Source organism: Melopsittacus undulatus, chromosome Z (genome assembly GCF_012275295.1).
Source record: "Melopsittacus undulatus isolate bMelUnd1 chromosome Z, bMelUnd1.mat.Z, whole genome shotgun sequence".
NCBI lineage: Eukaryota > Metazoa > Chordata > Aves > Psittaciformes > Psittaculidae > Melopsittacus > Melopsittacus undulatus.
In genome coordinates this window covers 43,198,626-43,214,697 of record NC_047557.1, presented here as the reverse complement: position 1 = coordinate 43,214,697, position 16,072 = coordinate 43,198,626, and the positions used below count along the sequence as shown (strand labels likewise).

The 16,072-nt window shown below is 42.3% G+C and overlaps 1 protein-coding gene across 3 annotated transcripts in view; it reads left to right on the top strand.

The window, feature by feature from the left end:
• Window positions 1–3,401: 3,401 nt before the first annotated feature.
• The window catches only part of TUT7 (terminal uridylyl transferase 7), a 33,811-nt gene continuing 21,140 nt past the window's right edge, over window positions 3,402–16,072 (top strand). The window contains exons 1-7 of one of the 3 annotated variants that reach the window (XM_031054126.2): window positions 3,402–3,485; window positions 4,676–4,808; window positions 5,470–5,996; window positions 12,034–12,209; window positions 13,322–13,438; window positions 14,355–14,532; window positions 15,217–15,305. In XM_031054126.2, coding sequence (XP_030909986.2) covers window positions 5,501–5,996; window positions 12,034–12,209; window positions 13,322–13,438; window positions 14,355–14,532; window positions 15,217–15,305 — 1,056 coding nt within the window. In that variant the 5' untranslated portion in view covers window positions 3,402–3,485; window positions 4,676–4,808; window positions 5,470–5,500. Of the gene's footprint in view, window positions 3,486–3,587; window positions 3,708–4,675; window positions 4,809–5,469; window positions 5,997–12,033; window positions 12,210–13,321; window positions 13,439–14,354; window positions 14,533–15,216; window positions 15,306–16,072 lie in introns of those variants that run through there. The other 2 variants (XM_031054127.2, XM_005154927.3) reach the window with 2 other exon arrangements.

Genomic DNA, 16,072 nt, shown 5'->3' with positions numbered 1-16,072 from the left:
TCTTATCATTTATATGTATCTGGCTCATCCTACATTAGTGAGGTGGACTCTTTTAATATTTTTCAATCTCTCCCTCTTGTTTTCTCTAATTCCAGGTAAATTTAGCAAGATTTGCTAATTCACTCTCCCATTTCAGTATGTTTGTATTCAATATGCTAAGTTTACTTTTTCTCACAAAAGCTGACTAATTATATCTTGAAGCTACCTATTTAGAACAAAATCTCAGCTAATAAATGTTTGAGTCTTCCAAGTATCATGTGTATTAAGGACATATGACCCTTTTAGCTTACTTTCTCTTGTATTAGTTTCATAAAGACAACAGGAATTTTAGTTAAAAAAAATTACAGGAACTTGAGAGAGTCTTGCATGCGTGTACTAGTGACACCAGACCCTAAGATGTAAGACTAGACACTGTCTGACCCACTGCAGTCACTATGACTTGACCTGCAGCCACTCAAACAACTTTATGGAAGAAGGAGGCAAGACAAGGCTCTGTGTTTGTCTCCTCCAGCCACATCTGCTCATAAAGTGGTTTTGGTAAATTAAGTTATCCTCCCATACCAGGACCTCTCCCAGGAATGTCTTGCCCAGAGTTATTTCTTATTTTGAAGGGGTCATATAGAAGGCAAAAGGTAACTTCCAAGTGCTGATGCAAAGCACTAAGCTATAAAGCTATCATGTCCTGTCTTTGAAAAGTACCATAAGTAATTTTGTAAAGTCTCTGCTACATATATCCCTTCAGAATCTGTATACTTGCACATATTTTGCTAAGAAGTCTGGATTAGCACGGGCAGAATTTCCATGAGGTCCATCTCATAAGGTAGGTTAAGAGCACCTTTTTCCATAAATATGAAAGCAGAAAAGAATCTGGAAATGACCCTCCTGAACTAGTCAGTAAGGGGGTGATGAAGAGGGCATGCAGAAAGAAGAAGAAATTGCTAAGCAAGTGCAAGCAACCTTTACACACAGGTCACCTAATTAGGTAAGAAGGGTAATTTACTGATAAGGGAACTAGAAGGGATATAGCCCTAGAGGGGAGGGGGGCCCAAGACTCTTGGTTAGTATTCAAGGATCACCTGCTACAAGCTCAGGAGTGTTGCATCCCAACTAGAAGGAAGTGCAGCAGGAGGGCCAGGAGACCTCCTTGGATGGATAAGGAGCTGCTGAGAAAAATTCACAGGAAAAAAAGAGGCTTATAAAAGGTGGAAGCAAGAACAGGTGGCCTGGGATGAATACAGGGATGTTGTCTGGGAGGTTAGGGACCAGGTTAGCAAAGCTGAGGCCCAATTGGAGCTAAACTTGGCAAGGGATGTTAAAGATAACAGTAAGGGATTTTATAGGTATGTAGCAGCTAAAAAACAGACTAGGGACAATGTAGGCCCCCTCTGGAAGCTTTCAGGAGAACTGGCTACACAAGACTTGGAGAAGGCTGAGGTTCTGAATGGCTTCTTTGCCTCAGTCTTCACTGGCAAAGGCTCTGACCACAGCACCCGAGTCTTGGAAGGCGGACGCAGGGACTGTGGCAATCTAGACCTTGGGCCCACTGTACAAGACGATCTGGTTCGAGACCATCTTAAGAACCTGAATGTACACAAGTCCATGGGACCTGATAAAATCCATCCGCGGGTCCTGAAGGAGCTGGCGAATGAAGTTGCAAAGCCACTGGCCATCACATTTGAAAAATCATGGCAGTCAGGTGAAGTTCCTGACGACTGGAAAAAGGGAAATATAACCCCCATTTTCAAGAAGGGGAAAATGGATGACACGGGGAATTACAGACCAGTCAGTCTCACCTCTGTGCCTGGCAAAATCTGGGAGCAGATTCTCCTGGAAGGCATGCTAAGGCACATGAAAAACAACCAGGTGCTTGGTGACAGCCAGCATGGCTTCACTATGGGGAAATCCTGCCTGACCAATTTGGTGACCTTTTGTGATGGGGCTACAGAAATGAGGGACAGGGGTGGAGCAGTTGACGTCATCTACGTGGACCTGTGCAAAGCGTTCGACACTGTCCCACATGACATCCTTGTCTCTAAATTGGAGTGTCATCAATTTGATAGGTGGACCACTCGGTGGATAAAGAACTGGCTGGATGGCTGCATACAAAGAGTTGTGGTCAGTGGCTCAATGTCCACCTGGAGACCAGTAACGAGTGGTGTCCCTCAGGAATTGGTGTTGGGACCGATCTTGTTCAACATCTTTGTTGGTATGGACAGTGGGATTGAGTGCGTCCTCAGCAAGTTTGCTGATGACACCAAGCTGTGTGGTTCAGTTGATATGCTGGAGGGAAGGAATGCCATTCAGAGGGACCTTGACACACTTGTGAGGTGGGCTGATGCCAACCTCATGAAGTTTAACCATGCCAATTGCAAGGTCCTACAGCTGGGACGGAGCAATCCCAGGCACAGCTACAGGCTGGGCAGGGAAGAGATTCAGAGCAGCCTGCGGAGAAGGACTTGGGGGTTTTGATCGATAAGAAACTGAACATGAGCTGGCTTCAGTGTGTGCTCACAGCCCAGAAAGCCAACCGTACCCTGGGCTGCATCAAAAGGAGTGTGACCAGCAGGTCGAAGGAGGTGATCCTGCCCCTCTACTCTGCACTTGTGAGACCTCACTTGGAGTATTGTGTGCAGTTCTGGTGTCCTCAACATAAAAAGGACATGGAACTGTTGGAACAAGTCCAGAGGAGGGCCACGAGGATGATCAGGGGACTGGAGCACCTCCCGTATGAAGATAGGCTAAGAAAGTTGGGGCTGTTCAGCCTGGAGAAGAGAAGGCTGCGTGGAGACCTCATAGCAGCCTTCCAGGATCTGGATGGGGCCTACAGGGATGCTGGGGAGGGACTCTTCATTAGGGACTGTAGTGATAGGACAAGGGGTAACGGCTTGAAACTTAAACAGCAGAAGTTTAGATTGGATATAAGGAAGAAGCTCTTTATTGTCAGGGTGGTGAGGTACTGGAATGGATTGCCCAGGGAGGTTTGTGAATGCTCCATCCCTGGCAATGTTCAAGGCCAGGTTGGACAGAGCCTTGGGTGATACGGTTTAGTGTGAGGTATCCCTGCCCATGGCAGCTCTGTTGAAGCTATATGATCTTAAGGTGCTTTCCAACCCTAACTATTCTATGATTCTATGATTTTGTTGAGGCGCGGGATATATGGGGTTGGGTTTGGTATCCAGCGGGGTAGTGATGCCCTCAGCTCCCCAACTGATCAGCAAACGACTGCACCTGTACGGACCAGGCGCCCGTCACCACCGGAACTTCGCTGCTCACCCACAAGCCTCCGCACGGCCGCCACTGCTAGAAAACAACCCTTACGCCGATCCCTCGGGCCTGCCCCTACAGTCATGGCACGCCCCCGTGGGCGGCGGGGCGGGGCACCACTGCCGGAAGACCAGGGCGGCTGGGGCGCGTTGGGGAGTCGATGTCGTTTCCGCCGGGGTGCAATGGCGGAGCGGCGGTAGCGGCTGTGCCGTCTAAGGCCGGTGAGTGTTTCTCCCTTGGTGCGTGGCGGCCGGGCAACACCTGCCCTGGCTGCGGGCCGTTCCTGCGCTCCCCGGCTGAGCCTGGGCCGCCCAGTTGAGGCGGCAGTACAGGGCAGGGCTGACCCGGGGAGGAGGTTGCTGCACCACACGCGCCGCCACTGTCCTGCTCCAGTCGCCCCCTCGCCTTCTCTACGCCTTTCCCAGAGCCTCGAGTTGTACGGGGTGAGGAGCGCAGGAGAAGTCTGGGGGTCTTCGTCAGCCGAGGGGAGGACGGGAGGGATGCGGCAGGGAGCCGCGGCGTGCGAGCAGGGGAGCCCCGGCACACGGAACGTGTTTCCTGCGTTGTGGTGATGGAGGCCGGTGTCGTGCACCACCGTCAGGGACTCTGACAACTTGGCTGGTGGTGCCTTCTGCGTCTGGCCCCGCATGGAGCCGTGCGGTCCCGTAGCGGCGTGGTTGTGACTCCTTGGGGCACTCCACTCCAGTGTAGCCCCCGTCTAGCTCCTGGCCAGCTCCTATCTTCGTGGTTGGGAGCCAGAGGCGACCGTGAACTTGGGACTCGTAGCTCCCTGCCAGGGCCAGCAGTGTGTCGTCATCCCGGCTGGTGGCTGGGTGTGGGCGTTGCTTTTGGAAATGACTAAAACAGGCTGGTTTCAGGTCACTCTGAAATTCACGTGTGACAGCAGTCTCTCCTCAGATATGAAGCAAATTCATTTTGTGTAGCTGAAACCTTTCTTTCAGATCCTGCCTGGAATAGCTGCACCTCTGCAGCTGTGTGTAATATGCTGTGAATCCGGGTCATTAGGATAGGAATCCTATTTGTTTTGTCACTTGCTTGAGAGAAAAAAAAATAAACCTCTACTGCTTAAGAGGGGATAGACACTGAAAGCCTTAAGCCTACAGAAAGCAGACATGGAGATGCCTAAGGGTGCCTTTGGGGTCGGCGAAACTTAGAAAATATTTAAGAAAATTGGGTACCCTGCTCCCATATTAAAGGCAACAGGACATTTCCTGATGTTTCAGCACTTCTTGTAAGTGCTCTTCAGCTTTTTCTATGTCCATAATCATGTGCATGTCTTTTGAAAGAGCAGACCTTTTTTGTTTGGTTGTATGTGGCTATATTTAAATCATACAATACTCAGTGTTGATGTGACCACTCCTGCTTATGCGTGTGCCTATGTCTTTTCCAGGTAACTCCCCCTTTCACAATCCACAAAGGGTTTATGCAAACACGGAGTAATAGCTGCCTGCAGATGTTTTACAAAAAGGAACATGGATGTGACCAGCTGTTGGGAGGGGAGGAGGAGCAAATCAGTAGCCCAGGTGTTTTCAAGAATACTAAAATATGAAATATGAGTGCTTAATACTGAGTGGTGTGAGACTTCAGAATGGTGGTTTGGGTAAAATGTGCAGAGTACACTAGGAGTGTAGCATTGTTTCTCATTCATTGTGTCACATCTGCCTGATAGACATGTAGAAGTTGAGTAGCAACCTATCTCCTCTGATAACAATTTTCATTCTTAACAAGGTTAACAGTGTCAGGTGTGGGGAGAGGGGAATATGTAGATGATGTGGAATGGTTTTGAGGCCACCCTCGTTACTGCCTCTTATATTCTTACATATTCAACATGCTAGAGAGTTCCTTTGATCATTCTTTCAAACCTTTGCTGTGCTGAGCTGAGACTGTCACATGGACTTTCGAAAGTAGTCATCTGTGCTAAAGGCATCTAGACCTTTATGCCCAAAAAAGCCATTAGCTGTCTCTGTATTTAGTAAACCAGCCATAGACATCAGACATTTCAAGAGAAGGAACTTAGCAGAGATTTGAACTGCCTTTCATTGGAGAAAATTTTGTTTTTCTCAAAGACTTGTTTTGCTCGTGGTATTACAGAGCTAGGGCTTTGATTGTTGACTTTTTCATAACAAATAACCAGTGTTTTATCACTTAATTTTGAAATACAATTTTTAACTTTTTTATTTCTAGGTGTGAATTACGAATTTGAACAGCAGTAACCATGGGAGATGCTGCAAAACCTTTCTTTGCCAAACAAAATCAGGAACAGGAAATCTTAGATCAGGAAGAATTAAAAGGAAGTTCATTACAGAAAGAGTACCATGACCTCATGGACAAATGTGGAAATGGCCATATGAAGAAAACATATACTGGTCTGCAAAAAAAAAAGGGAACACCGTGTCACTATGGGGGCATTCCCAGACGAGGGCCACGCAGTGTTTTCAGTAGCCCAAATTCAATTAAAAATGCAATATACAGTCAAAAGTCAAAGTCAAATGATACTCAGAGAGACCAAATAAAGAAGTGGGTATCTGATGATCACCATGGTACTTATGACAGCTGGAGGGAATACCGATCTGTTGCCCGGATTCCTGTGCATAGCAGGACAAGAAGGGACTCTCTCCATGAGGTTGAAGGTGCTGGAAGCAGAAATGGAAGACAACTTCAGGAAGACTTTATGAGTGAAGATGTGCCAGACATGCAGAAAGGAAGCTCTGGTAATCAATGTTTGGTTTCAGGGGTATTTTGCGCAACTGTCCGGTAAAGTAACTTGCTGTGTCTGTTACTGAAAAGGAAAATTTCAAGATTCACTGTTAAAGCAAAAGAATAATTTTTGCTCTGTCAAATGTTGCAAACTGTGGACTGTACTATACTGCAGCACTTTAAACAATTGTTTAAATTGTTACAGTGAATGATACAGAAATTAATCTATAAATTTTGTTAGTTTATGAGTGGTAGGAGTAGGTAGATTGCCACATCTGTGCAGTGCCCCTGTTTGCAGTTTTCCAGGTATGATGTGATTGAATTTGTTAAGGTTGATAAGGGATCTTTAAGTTCAGGTGATACAAGCATTGTGGTTTAATCTGAGCCCAGAGACTAATTACCACAGAGCCTCTCACTCACCCCTCCTCCTCCCCCAGTGGGATGGGGAGGAGAATCAGAAAAAAGGTAAAACCTGTCAGTTGAGATAAGAACAGGTTTTAATAATTAAAGTAAGATATAATGTAACACTAATGCTACTAATAATGAAATGGGAAATGACAAAAAAAGATAAAAGGAAACAAAAAGAGAAAAATTTAAAAAATCAACAGTGATGCACAATACAATTGCTCACCACCTACCGATGGATAGCCCGACCTGAGCAACGATCTGCCCTTCTGGGTGACTCCCTGCAGTTTAAATACTGGACAATACATGCTGTAGTATGGAATACCCCTTTGGCTGGTTTGGGTCCTGTCTTTCCTCCCTCCCGGCATCTTGTGCACCACTTCAGTGGCAGAACATGAGAGACTGAAAAGTCCTTGATCAGGGTAAGAGCTACTAAGTAACAACTAAAACTTTGGTGTTACCAGCCATTTTCTCAGACTAAAGCCAAAATCCAGCACTGCACCAGCGAATAGGAATTAAAATAACAATCCCAGCTGAAACCAGGACAATAGGGTGAGAATTTGCTGCTACTGATGAGGTCTGTAATAACATGTTAACAAAGATAGAAGACAATAGGTATTGTGAGAACTTAATGCTAGCAATAGTAATAGAACAATAACACAAAACTAATTCTCCATGCTTATTGAACTTCTCTATAAGCAATTGATACTGGTAATGAGAGTATAAGCCTTCAGTACTGAAATACAAGAAAGGGCAGGCTAAAGGAGGATAAAGTGATCAATATCAAAATATCTTCACTGAATGCAAGTACTAAAATAAGTGTAAGTGGACAGAGGAAGCTTTAAAGGAGAGAATATAATTAAATAATGATTAAAGCGTAGATGAGGTGCTACAAACACGAGACAGCTGTCTGTTAATGTGAAGTCTTCTAGTTAAGCGGGGGGCCAAAGACAGTATTGGTCTGCCCCCACCTTGCTGAGGAGGAATGCTACTGATGGTTGATACTGAGAAGTCCAGGAATTAAATGTCCTTTCCCATGGTATCAGCTGCCACTAAAAAGATAAAACAGCAGTGTCTTTTATTGTTAGGACCAAGTTGCACACTTAAACTCAACTTCAGATGAGGAGAAAGCAAAGTAGAATGTTTTCAGAAGTTTGTCCTTGAAATTGCTGTGTTGAATGCACTTTTTCTGTGAAAGTTGAAGAACTTGCTGAAGTAGATTTTTGGAACCACTCAATTGTGATTGGAGAACTTACACAGAAGTGAGCTACTGGCATATAGGAAAGAGCAAACATCTCTTAATATTGGGATTTTAAAGTATACAGCTTTAATCTTAGAAACCCATTCTGGAACAAATAATATAACCTAACATGGCCTTCTCTGATGGGCCTAAGGAATTGATGGATAGGGTAGAGCAGTTCATGTCATCTACGTGGACCTGTGCAAAGTGTTCGACACTGTCCCACACTACATCCTTGTCTCTAAATTGGAGACACATCAAATTGATAGGTGGACCACTCGGTGGATAAAGAACTGGCTGGATGGCTGCATACAAAGAGTTGTGGTCAGTGGCTCAATGTCCACCTGGAGACCAGTAATGAGTGGTGTCCCTCAGGGATCAGTGTTGGGACCGATCTTGTTCAACATCTTTGTCAGTGACATGGACAGTGGGATTGAGTGCGTCCTCAGCAAGTTTGCTGATGACACCAAGCTGTGTGGTTCGGTTGATACGCTGGAGGGAAGGAATGCCATTCAGAGGGACCTTGACACACTTGTGAGGTGGGCTGATGCCAACCTCATGAAGTTTAACCATGCCAAGTGCAAGGTCCTACAGCTGGGACGGAGCAATCCCAGGCACAGCTACAGGCTGGGCAGGGAAGAGATTCAGAGCAGCCCTGCAGAGAAGGACTTGGGGATGTTGGTCGATGAGAAACTGAACATGAGCTGGCTTCAGCGTGTGCTCGCAGCCCAGAAAGCCAACCGTACCCTGGGCTGCATCAAAAGGAGTGTGACCAGCAGGTCGAAGGAGGTGATCCTGCCCCTCTACTCTGCACTTGTGAGACCTCACTTGGAGTATTGTGTGCAGTTCTGATGTCCTCAACATAAAAGGACATGGAACTGTTAGAACAAGTCCAGAGGCGGGCCATGAGGATGATCAGGGGACTGGAGCACCTCCCGTATGAAGATAGGCTGAGAAAGTTGGGGCTGTTCAGCCTGGAGAAGAGAAGGCTGCGTGGAGACCTCATAGCAGTCTTCCAGGATCTGGATGGGGCCTACAGGGATGCTGGGGAGGGACTCTTCATTAGGGACTGTAGTGATAGGACAAGGGGTAACGGCTTGAAACTTAAACAGCAGAAGTTTAGATTGGATATAAGGAAGAAGCTCTTTATTGTCAGGGTGGTGAGGTACTGGAATGGATTGCCCAGGGAGGTTTGTGAATGCTCCATCCCTGGCAATGTTCAAGGCCAGGTTGGACAGAGCCTTGGGTGATACGGTTTAGTGTGAGGTATCCCTGCCCATGGCAGCTCTGTTGAAGCTGTATGATCTTGAGGTCCTTTCCAACCCTAACTGTTCTATGATTCTACGAACAAAGGGATGTGTAGCAGTAAACATCAATTTGTCAAGAAGAAAGTATGCCAGCTCTTTCTAATTTATTTCTTTAAAACAGTGGTCAGTCCCCTGTGGATGTGGGAGAAGCAGTTGGTAGATACTGCTGTTCCTGGTACAGTAGCACTTTACACACAAATGTGACACTTCTGTAAGTAGAGGAAAATTCTCCAGATGAAATTAGTACAAGAGACTTGCAGAGCTGTAATTAGATATATACCAAATACTTACCAAAGATTTTGTTAAAATGATAGGAAACATAGCGCCAAGCATCTATGAGAATTCTGTTCAATGTTTATTACACTAGTCTGATGATGAATGAAGACAGCATGCTCATTAATTGTGTGTTTTTTAATTTCAGTATGCTGTGGAGCTGGTAGGAACAGAATGCAGAAAAGCAGGAAGGTCAATTAAAATAACTTTGCACAATTGGCAAAATGACCTACATACAGGATGAAATACAGAACACGTGCAAATGCCATTGCTCAAGTAGGGATGTCAACTGTACACATAAAGGAGGAAAAGTTATTTTAAAGTAGGCTTTTTTTTTTTCGGAGAAGAATCTGAAACTGTAGTGAATCAGGAAATGCTCATCAGTAGTCAGTGTCATGGCACTGTGAGGCGTGTAAACAGAATCAGAACCTGAAGTACTTCTGTTGCTGTAAGTCTTTGGTAAATTCAGTTGCAGTAATCTGTCCAGGTTTGCATCCTTCTTGAATGAGTAAAATGGAAACAGTCCAAGGAAGAGCAAAAATAATGCCAGGTCACACAGAGGATAGAAACTACAGAAACTGTAAACAGTCACCATTTTCTCTGCAAAAATGAAGCATAGGGAGGCATGATAGCAAGTTTTCAACTGTCTAGAAAAGGTATTAAAAAGCTGATGAGGTAACCTGCTTTGTGTCTTTGTAATCCGTGGAACACAAAGCAATGGGCCTAAAATTGAGCAGGAAAGGTTCAGATGAGGGAAATAAAGGAATGAGAGGAATAAAGAGAATGTTTCTTAGGATAAAAGGTAGGGGAAGTACTGGAGAGGTTGTCTGGGCAGCTCAGGAGCATGTACCTGAGGGCCTTTAAGAACAGGTTAGGTGAGCATTGCTCAGGATTGACAAAGTTCATTTAATTCTGCTGGGAAGCACAGGCATGGCATAACCCACCCCTTGATGTCTTTTCAGAAGCCTTAATTCTATATCAAGTAGCAAACAATTAGTAAAAATGTGTCAGCATTTCCTTTTACTTGAACTCTTCTATGCAGTTGTCCCTTCCCTTTATGCTATTTTACTGTAGCTCATAAGAAAGTTCACCAGATCTCTGGGCCACTGGTTTTTCTGCAGAAGCTTTAATTTTGTCTTTGGTACTTTTTTTAGTCATTAACCTGTAAACAGATTGTCACTACTGTAACTACCAAATGCTAGAAGTGTTTGTTTACTTTGGAAGGTTTTTTTTAAGTTACTTCATGGTTACTAAGATAATTGATAAGTAGGTAGTTGTGACAGACTTTCCTGCAAAGACATTAATTTAATGAACGTTTTTGTCTTAAGTTCTGTCTATGCTGCTCAGTAAAATTAAGCCAAACAACTGTGGCAGGTCTTTGGAGTTTGAGCGGGAGAGTCAGTGTGAAAAATGGGAGGGATGGGTAAAGTTTAGAAACTCAGATTTCTGTTTCCGCTCCTTAAACTTCTTTTGGAATACTGTTTCTGCAACCCTCACAGCCTTATTTCTGTTTATTCCAGCATAAACTTATGCTGCTGCTGAAAAAGGTTATATTGCCATTCTTGCTCTGGTCCTGTTTACAACACTAGCACATGCATGCTGCTTACTGAACTCAGTCAAACAACTGGTTGAAAATATATAACCAAATTGTTTCCTTTTTGCCAGCTATTAGAGGCAAAAACTGTGGTCCCAGCATAGAAACTTTTTAAATGTTTGCTAGAGCAGTTGTGTTACCTTTTTAATTATTGTAAATTAAAACCTAATGCTATGGTAGGTGTTTTGTAGTCTAGGAAGTTACATGAACTTTCTCAGAAGCAGGGAACTTTAGGAATTCTGTGCATCTGGACATCCTGTATAGCTGTTCAAGTGAGTGGTAAGATGTGATCTAAAGTAATGGGTGAAGATGTGTCCTGTGTATATTCATACCCGGGATTATTTTTTACAGGTATTCTCTGGACCAATAGCGATTCCTGCTTCAAAATAATGACAAAGTTTGCTTAAAAGTAGAAGTTGTATTTACATTAATTTGTGCCAGAACTTTGCTGTAAATGTAACAGCTTTCTAAGCGTATTTATTCTGCCAGTTTTATAGCTGTATTAAGGTATGTGTACAGATACTTAGCAAGTTCTTTATTTACTGATTTCTGTAGCCAGTAGAGGTTGGTTTTGGGGTTTGTTTTGGTTTTTTGTTTTGTTTTTCACATGTCTGTTTAATAAGGTAAAGGCGATACTGATTCATATGCTGGTTTAATTGAAAGGCAAGTGACATTGACAGGCTTTATTGCTGGTGATAATAAATTGTTCTATGTCACTTAAGCCATGGAAATGCTGTTAGCTCATACAAGTCATTCACATTGGCTTACGCTCACTAATTCTCTGATACTCATAGTGTTCTGTGGATCAGTTCACTTTCTAGTTTGTTCATCTACCTCAGCCTGATCAGGCATTCTGAAATCTTTGGATATTTTGTATTTTTTCGATATAGTGACATACAGGTGTGTCTCACCTATGCAGTGAAATCAATTGCATTTAATTGTATGGTTTTAGCCAGTTTTTACAAAGCTATTCAAATAAGGTCAATGACTTCAATGAGACAAATCAGTGTTTTATAGTAGTGTGGAACAAAGTTAATATATGTTATGGCACAATATACTTTTGCTATTATCACACTTGCACATGGCAGATTATTCAACCATGCAGGGTAGAAGATTTGTGTCTTAACTTTGACTTGCACATAAGTAGAATGGTAAATTAAAGAAAAAAAGAAAAAATGCTGTGTGGTACTCTGAAGTTATTTGACATATTTGCTCTCATAACTCTTTATAAGAAATGAAGAAGCTTAGGAAACCAAGAAGATTGAGAAGAAATAGAAAAGCTGAGTATGATCAAGACGAAGTGGATGTTCCAGTCATAGATGAATCTGTGCTGTCAGAAAAAGAACTTCTAGGATTGCAGCAAGCTGAAGAACGATTGAAGCGAGACTGCATTTATAGACTGAAGAAGGTGCCATTATCTTTACTTGTGTAGACCTCTCCTTTTTTTGTCTGTAAGAACAACATAAAGGGTACACTTTGAGCAATTTCTCTGGTAGTAGCTAGAAAGTCTAGTTGTAGAATTGATGTAACATATCAAACAAGTGCTGTTAAAGAATTCTTAAGAAAAGGTAGATTATGGTTTGGGTATTTTTTTACTATAATCTTCACTTGGCAGCAATTCAAGCACAAAAACTGGCTGCTCCTTTAGTTCACAAATTAATATTATATCACTAGATGCTGGGGTAGTGGACCAGAAAAGTTTTATTGTATGTTTGTTCAGTGTCATAGTTTAAGCCCAGCTGGTAACTCAGAACCACGCTGCTGCTCATTCACTCCCCCCACTTCTCCCTCCCTGCTCCTGGGGGTATGGAGAAGAGAACAGAAGGAATGTAGCTCCCACAGGTTGAGATAAGAACAGTCCAGTAACTAAGTATAACACAAAACCACTACTGCTACCACCAATAATAATAATTATAAGGAGAATTACAAGGAGAGAGAATACAATTGCTCACCACCAGCTGACTGATACCCAGCCCAGCCCCAGAAGTGATCTGGGCCTTCTGGGTGACACCCCCTAGGTTATATACTGGGCATGATGTGCTGTGATATGGAGTACCCCTTTGGCTACTTTGGGTCAGGTGTCCTGCCTCTGCTTCCTCCTTGCTTCTTGTGCCCCTCCTCCCTGGCAGAGCATGAAACTCAAAAAGTCCTTGGTCAGAGTAAACATCATTTGGCAGCAACTCAAAACATCAGTGTTGTCAGCGTTGTTCTCAGGCTAAAGTCAAAACACAGTACTAGCTACTGGGAAGGAGAAAAATGACTGCTATAGCTGAACCCAGGACATTCAGTTTTTATATTCCATGAGCACTGTGAGAGACATGTTAATCTTGATTGACAAAGGTCCACCATTCTTCAGATATTGTATTTGATACATGACTTTTTTGACTGTAAAGATGGAATTAGAAAGCTAAAGTGAGTATTTCTGGATTTCAGTGTTAGTCTTTCAACTTAGCAAGGGTATTGAATGAAATGAAAGTAATGTCTTTCTATATTTTAGGATTTTTACTGTCTTTATTTTAGCAATCTCGAAGCTACCCATCAGCAAAATATACCTGCAATTTGTGTGATGTCTTGATTGAGTCGGTGGCTTTTGCTCATAAGCATATTAGAGAAAAAAGACACAAGAAAAGCCTAAAGGTGAGTTAAAGACAAGAAAAAGTTCAAAATGCACTTTTATGAAATTGTCCTCACAGTGCTAATTACAATGAGACCGCACTGCTTCTGAAATCATTCTGCATTAATTTTTTTCTTTTGCTATATTTGAATCTTCTTTAAAATTATTACTTAATGATAATGGTAAAAAGAGTAAACCGAGTAAACTTGGGACCTGGACTTCACCTTCACCCTCAGCTTTGGAATTTAATTTGTAGTTTTTCATGCCTATTCAAATAAGTCCTCATTTAAAGTATGATGCAGCAATATTTTGTTAGTAGTGACTGAAGTATAATAAAAACATGGTACCAACTGACTCTTCTGTTTTGCTGTTCTATAATACTTCTCATAGACTAGTTGTATGTATTATTCTTGGTGTATATTATTGGTGCATATTTCAACAAGAAAGAGTTTTCAAGTCCAGAGCAATAAGGAGTAGCAATAAATAAATACGATTGGTATGGCAAAATTAGAAATTATAACCTATATGTCATAGTGAAGATCTCAATTCAAGAATTGATTTATTTTTTTTTTCTAGGTAAACATCTGTTCCTTCTACTTTATCAGCTTTAAGTGGATAAAAATATTTGTAGTCTTCAGGTTTTCAGTTTCATCCTCTTTAATTCTTACCCTTTCCCACTTCATAGATGGTGGAAGAATTGGTGACTTTTCTTAATGTTCCAAATATGTGTATATGTCACTCTGCACATTACTGAAGCCTTCTGGAATACCTAATTCTTTATACCTGTCACAGTTCCTCTCTTGATGTTCTTGCTTCCAATTACCTCCACTATCTGGGAAACATGCAGTGGTGTTACTTGCGAGGAGTTGCAGACATTCATTTTAGCATACTAAGCATCTCAAGAAAATCATTAAAACACTGGTGTTACTGTCTTTAAAGGAAAAACAAGAAGAACAGCTGCTGACTGCTCTGCCTCCTCCAACACCTTCCCAGATAAAAGCTATTGGTGTTGCCATTGAAAATGTAGTGCAGGAATTTGGCTTAAGTAATGAGGATCTAGAAGAAAGGCACAACATTAAAACAGTGATGGAAAATTTACTGCATCAAAAATTGCCAGGTATTATTTGCAATTTGTTTAAGTGCTAGATATGCCAACTTTAAATACAATACTAAAAAAGGGGGGGAGGAGATGACCGAAAAAGAATTAAATTATCATAGTTCTCATGACCCAAACAGACCTGTAGTAGAAAGTGAAGATGAACAGGACATGGGAGACACTTGACCTTCATGGTAACTCTTTGCTAGCAACAGCATGGAAGGCAGGATTTACTAACACAGCTCTGTGCTGTTGGAAGACTCTTCCTGTAGTTACCAAAACTAAAATCTACTTAAACTTTAGTATTGCTTAAGGATAATGGTAAAAAGAGTAAACTGAGTAAACTTGGGAACTGGACTTTGCCTTCACCCTCAGCTTTGGAACTTAATTTGTAGTTTTTCATGCCTGTTCATGTAAGTCCTCATTTTAAAGTAGGACACAGCAATATTTTGTTAGTAGTGATTGAAGTACAATAAAAACGTGGTACCAACCGACTGTTCTGTTTTGCTGTTCTATAATTGTTCTCGTAGACTAGTTGTATATATTCTTCTTGGTGTATATTTCATTAAGAAAGAGTTTTCATCAAGTCCAGAGCAATAAGGAGTAGCAATAAGTAAGGCTTAAAATATACTGACAATGCTGTGCAATAGTTACAGACTTCGAATTAGGTATAGCGTAAATGCAGTATAATTTTTCTTGTTTCAGAGTGCTCATTAAGATTGTATGGCTCCTCCTATAGCAGATTTGGTTTCAAAACTTCAGACATAAACATAGATATCCAGTTTCCTGCCAGTGTAAGTAAGAACATTTTATTAAGCATGCCTAAGTGGTTTTTAATGTTTGCACCTTTATGAGCTTATAGCTTAAATATAATTTATGGTGTGGTTGTAACACTTTTTATGAAAATGCATGGGGATGCAAGAGAGCTATCACATTAAAATGTCTTAAAATAACATTCTTTGCTTTGTATGCTAGTAATGATCAGGCAGGTTAATACAGCTTTGTGTTATATCAAATCTTCCTTCTCAAAAGTTGAAACATCTTGTCATGGTTTAAGCCCAGCTGGTAATTCAGAACCATGCAGCAGCTCACTCACTCCCCCCACTTCTTCCTCCCCCCAACTCCTGGAGGGATGGGGGGAAGAATCAAAAGAATGTAACTCACATGGGCTGAGATAAGAGCAATCCAGTAACTAAGGTATAACACAAAACCGCTACTGCTACCACCAATAATAATAATTATAAGGAATTAACAAGGGGAGAGAATACAACTGCTCACCACCTGCCGACTGATACCCAGCCCAACCTGAGCAGCAATCTAGCCCTTCTGGGTAACTGCCCCCAATTTATATACTGGGCATGATGTGCTGTGGTATGGAATACCTCTTTGGTTAGTTTGGGTCAGGTGTCCTGTCCCTGCTTCCTACCAGCTTTTCCTCCTTACTGGCAGAGCATGAGACTCAGAAAGTCCTTGGTCAGAGTAAACATTATTTGGTAGCAACTAAAAACATCAGTGTTATCAGCATTTTTCGCAGGCTGAAAATCAAAAACATAGCACTACA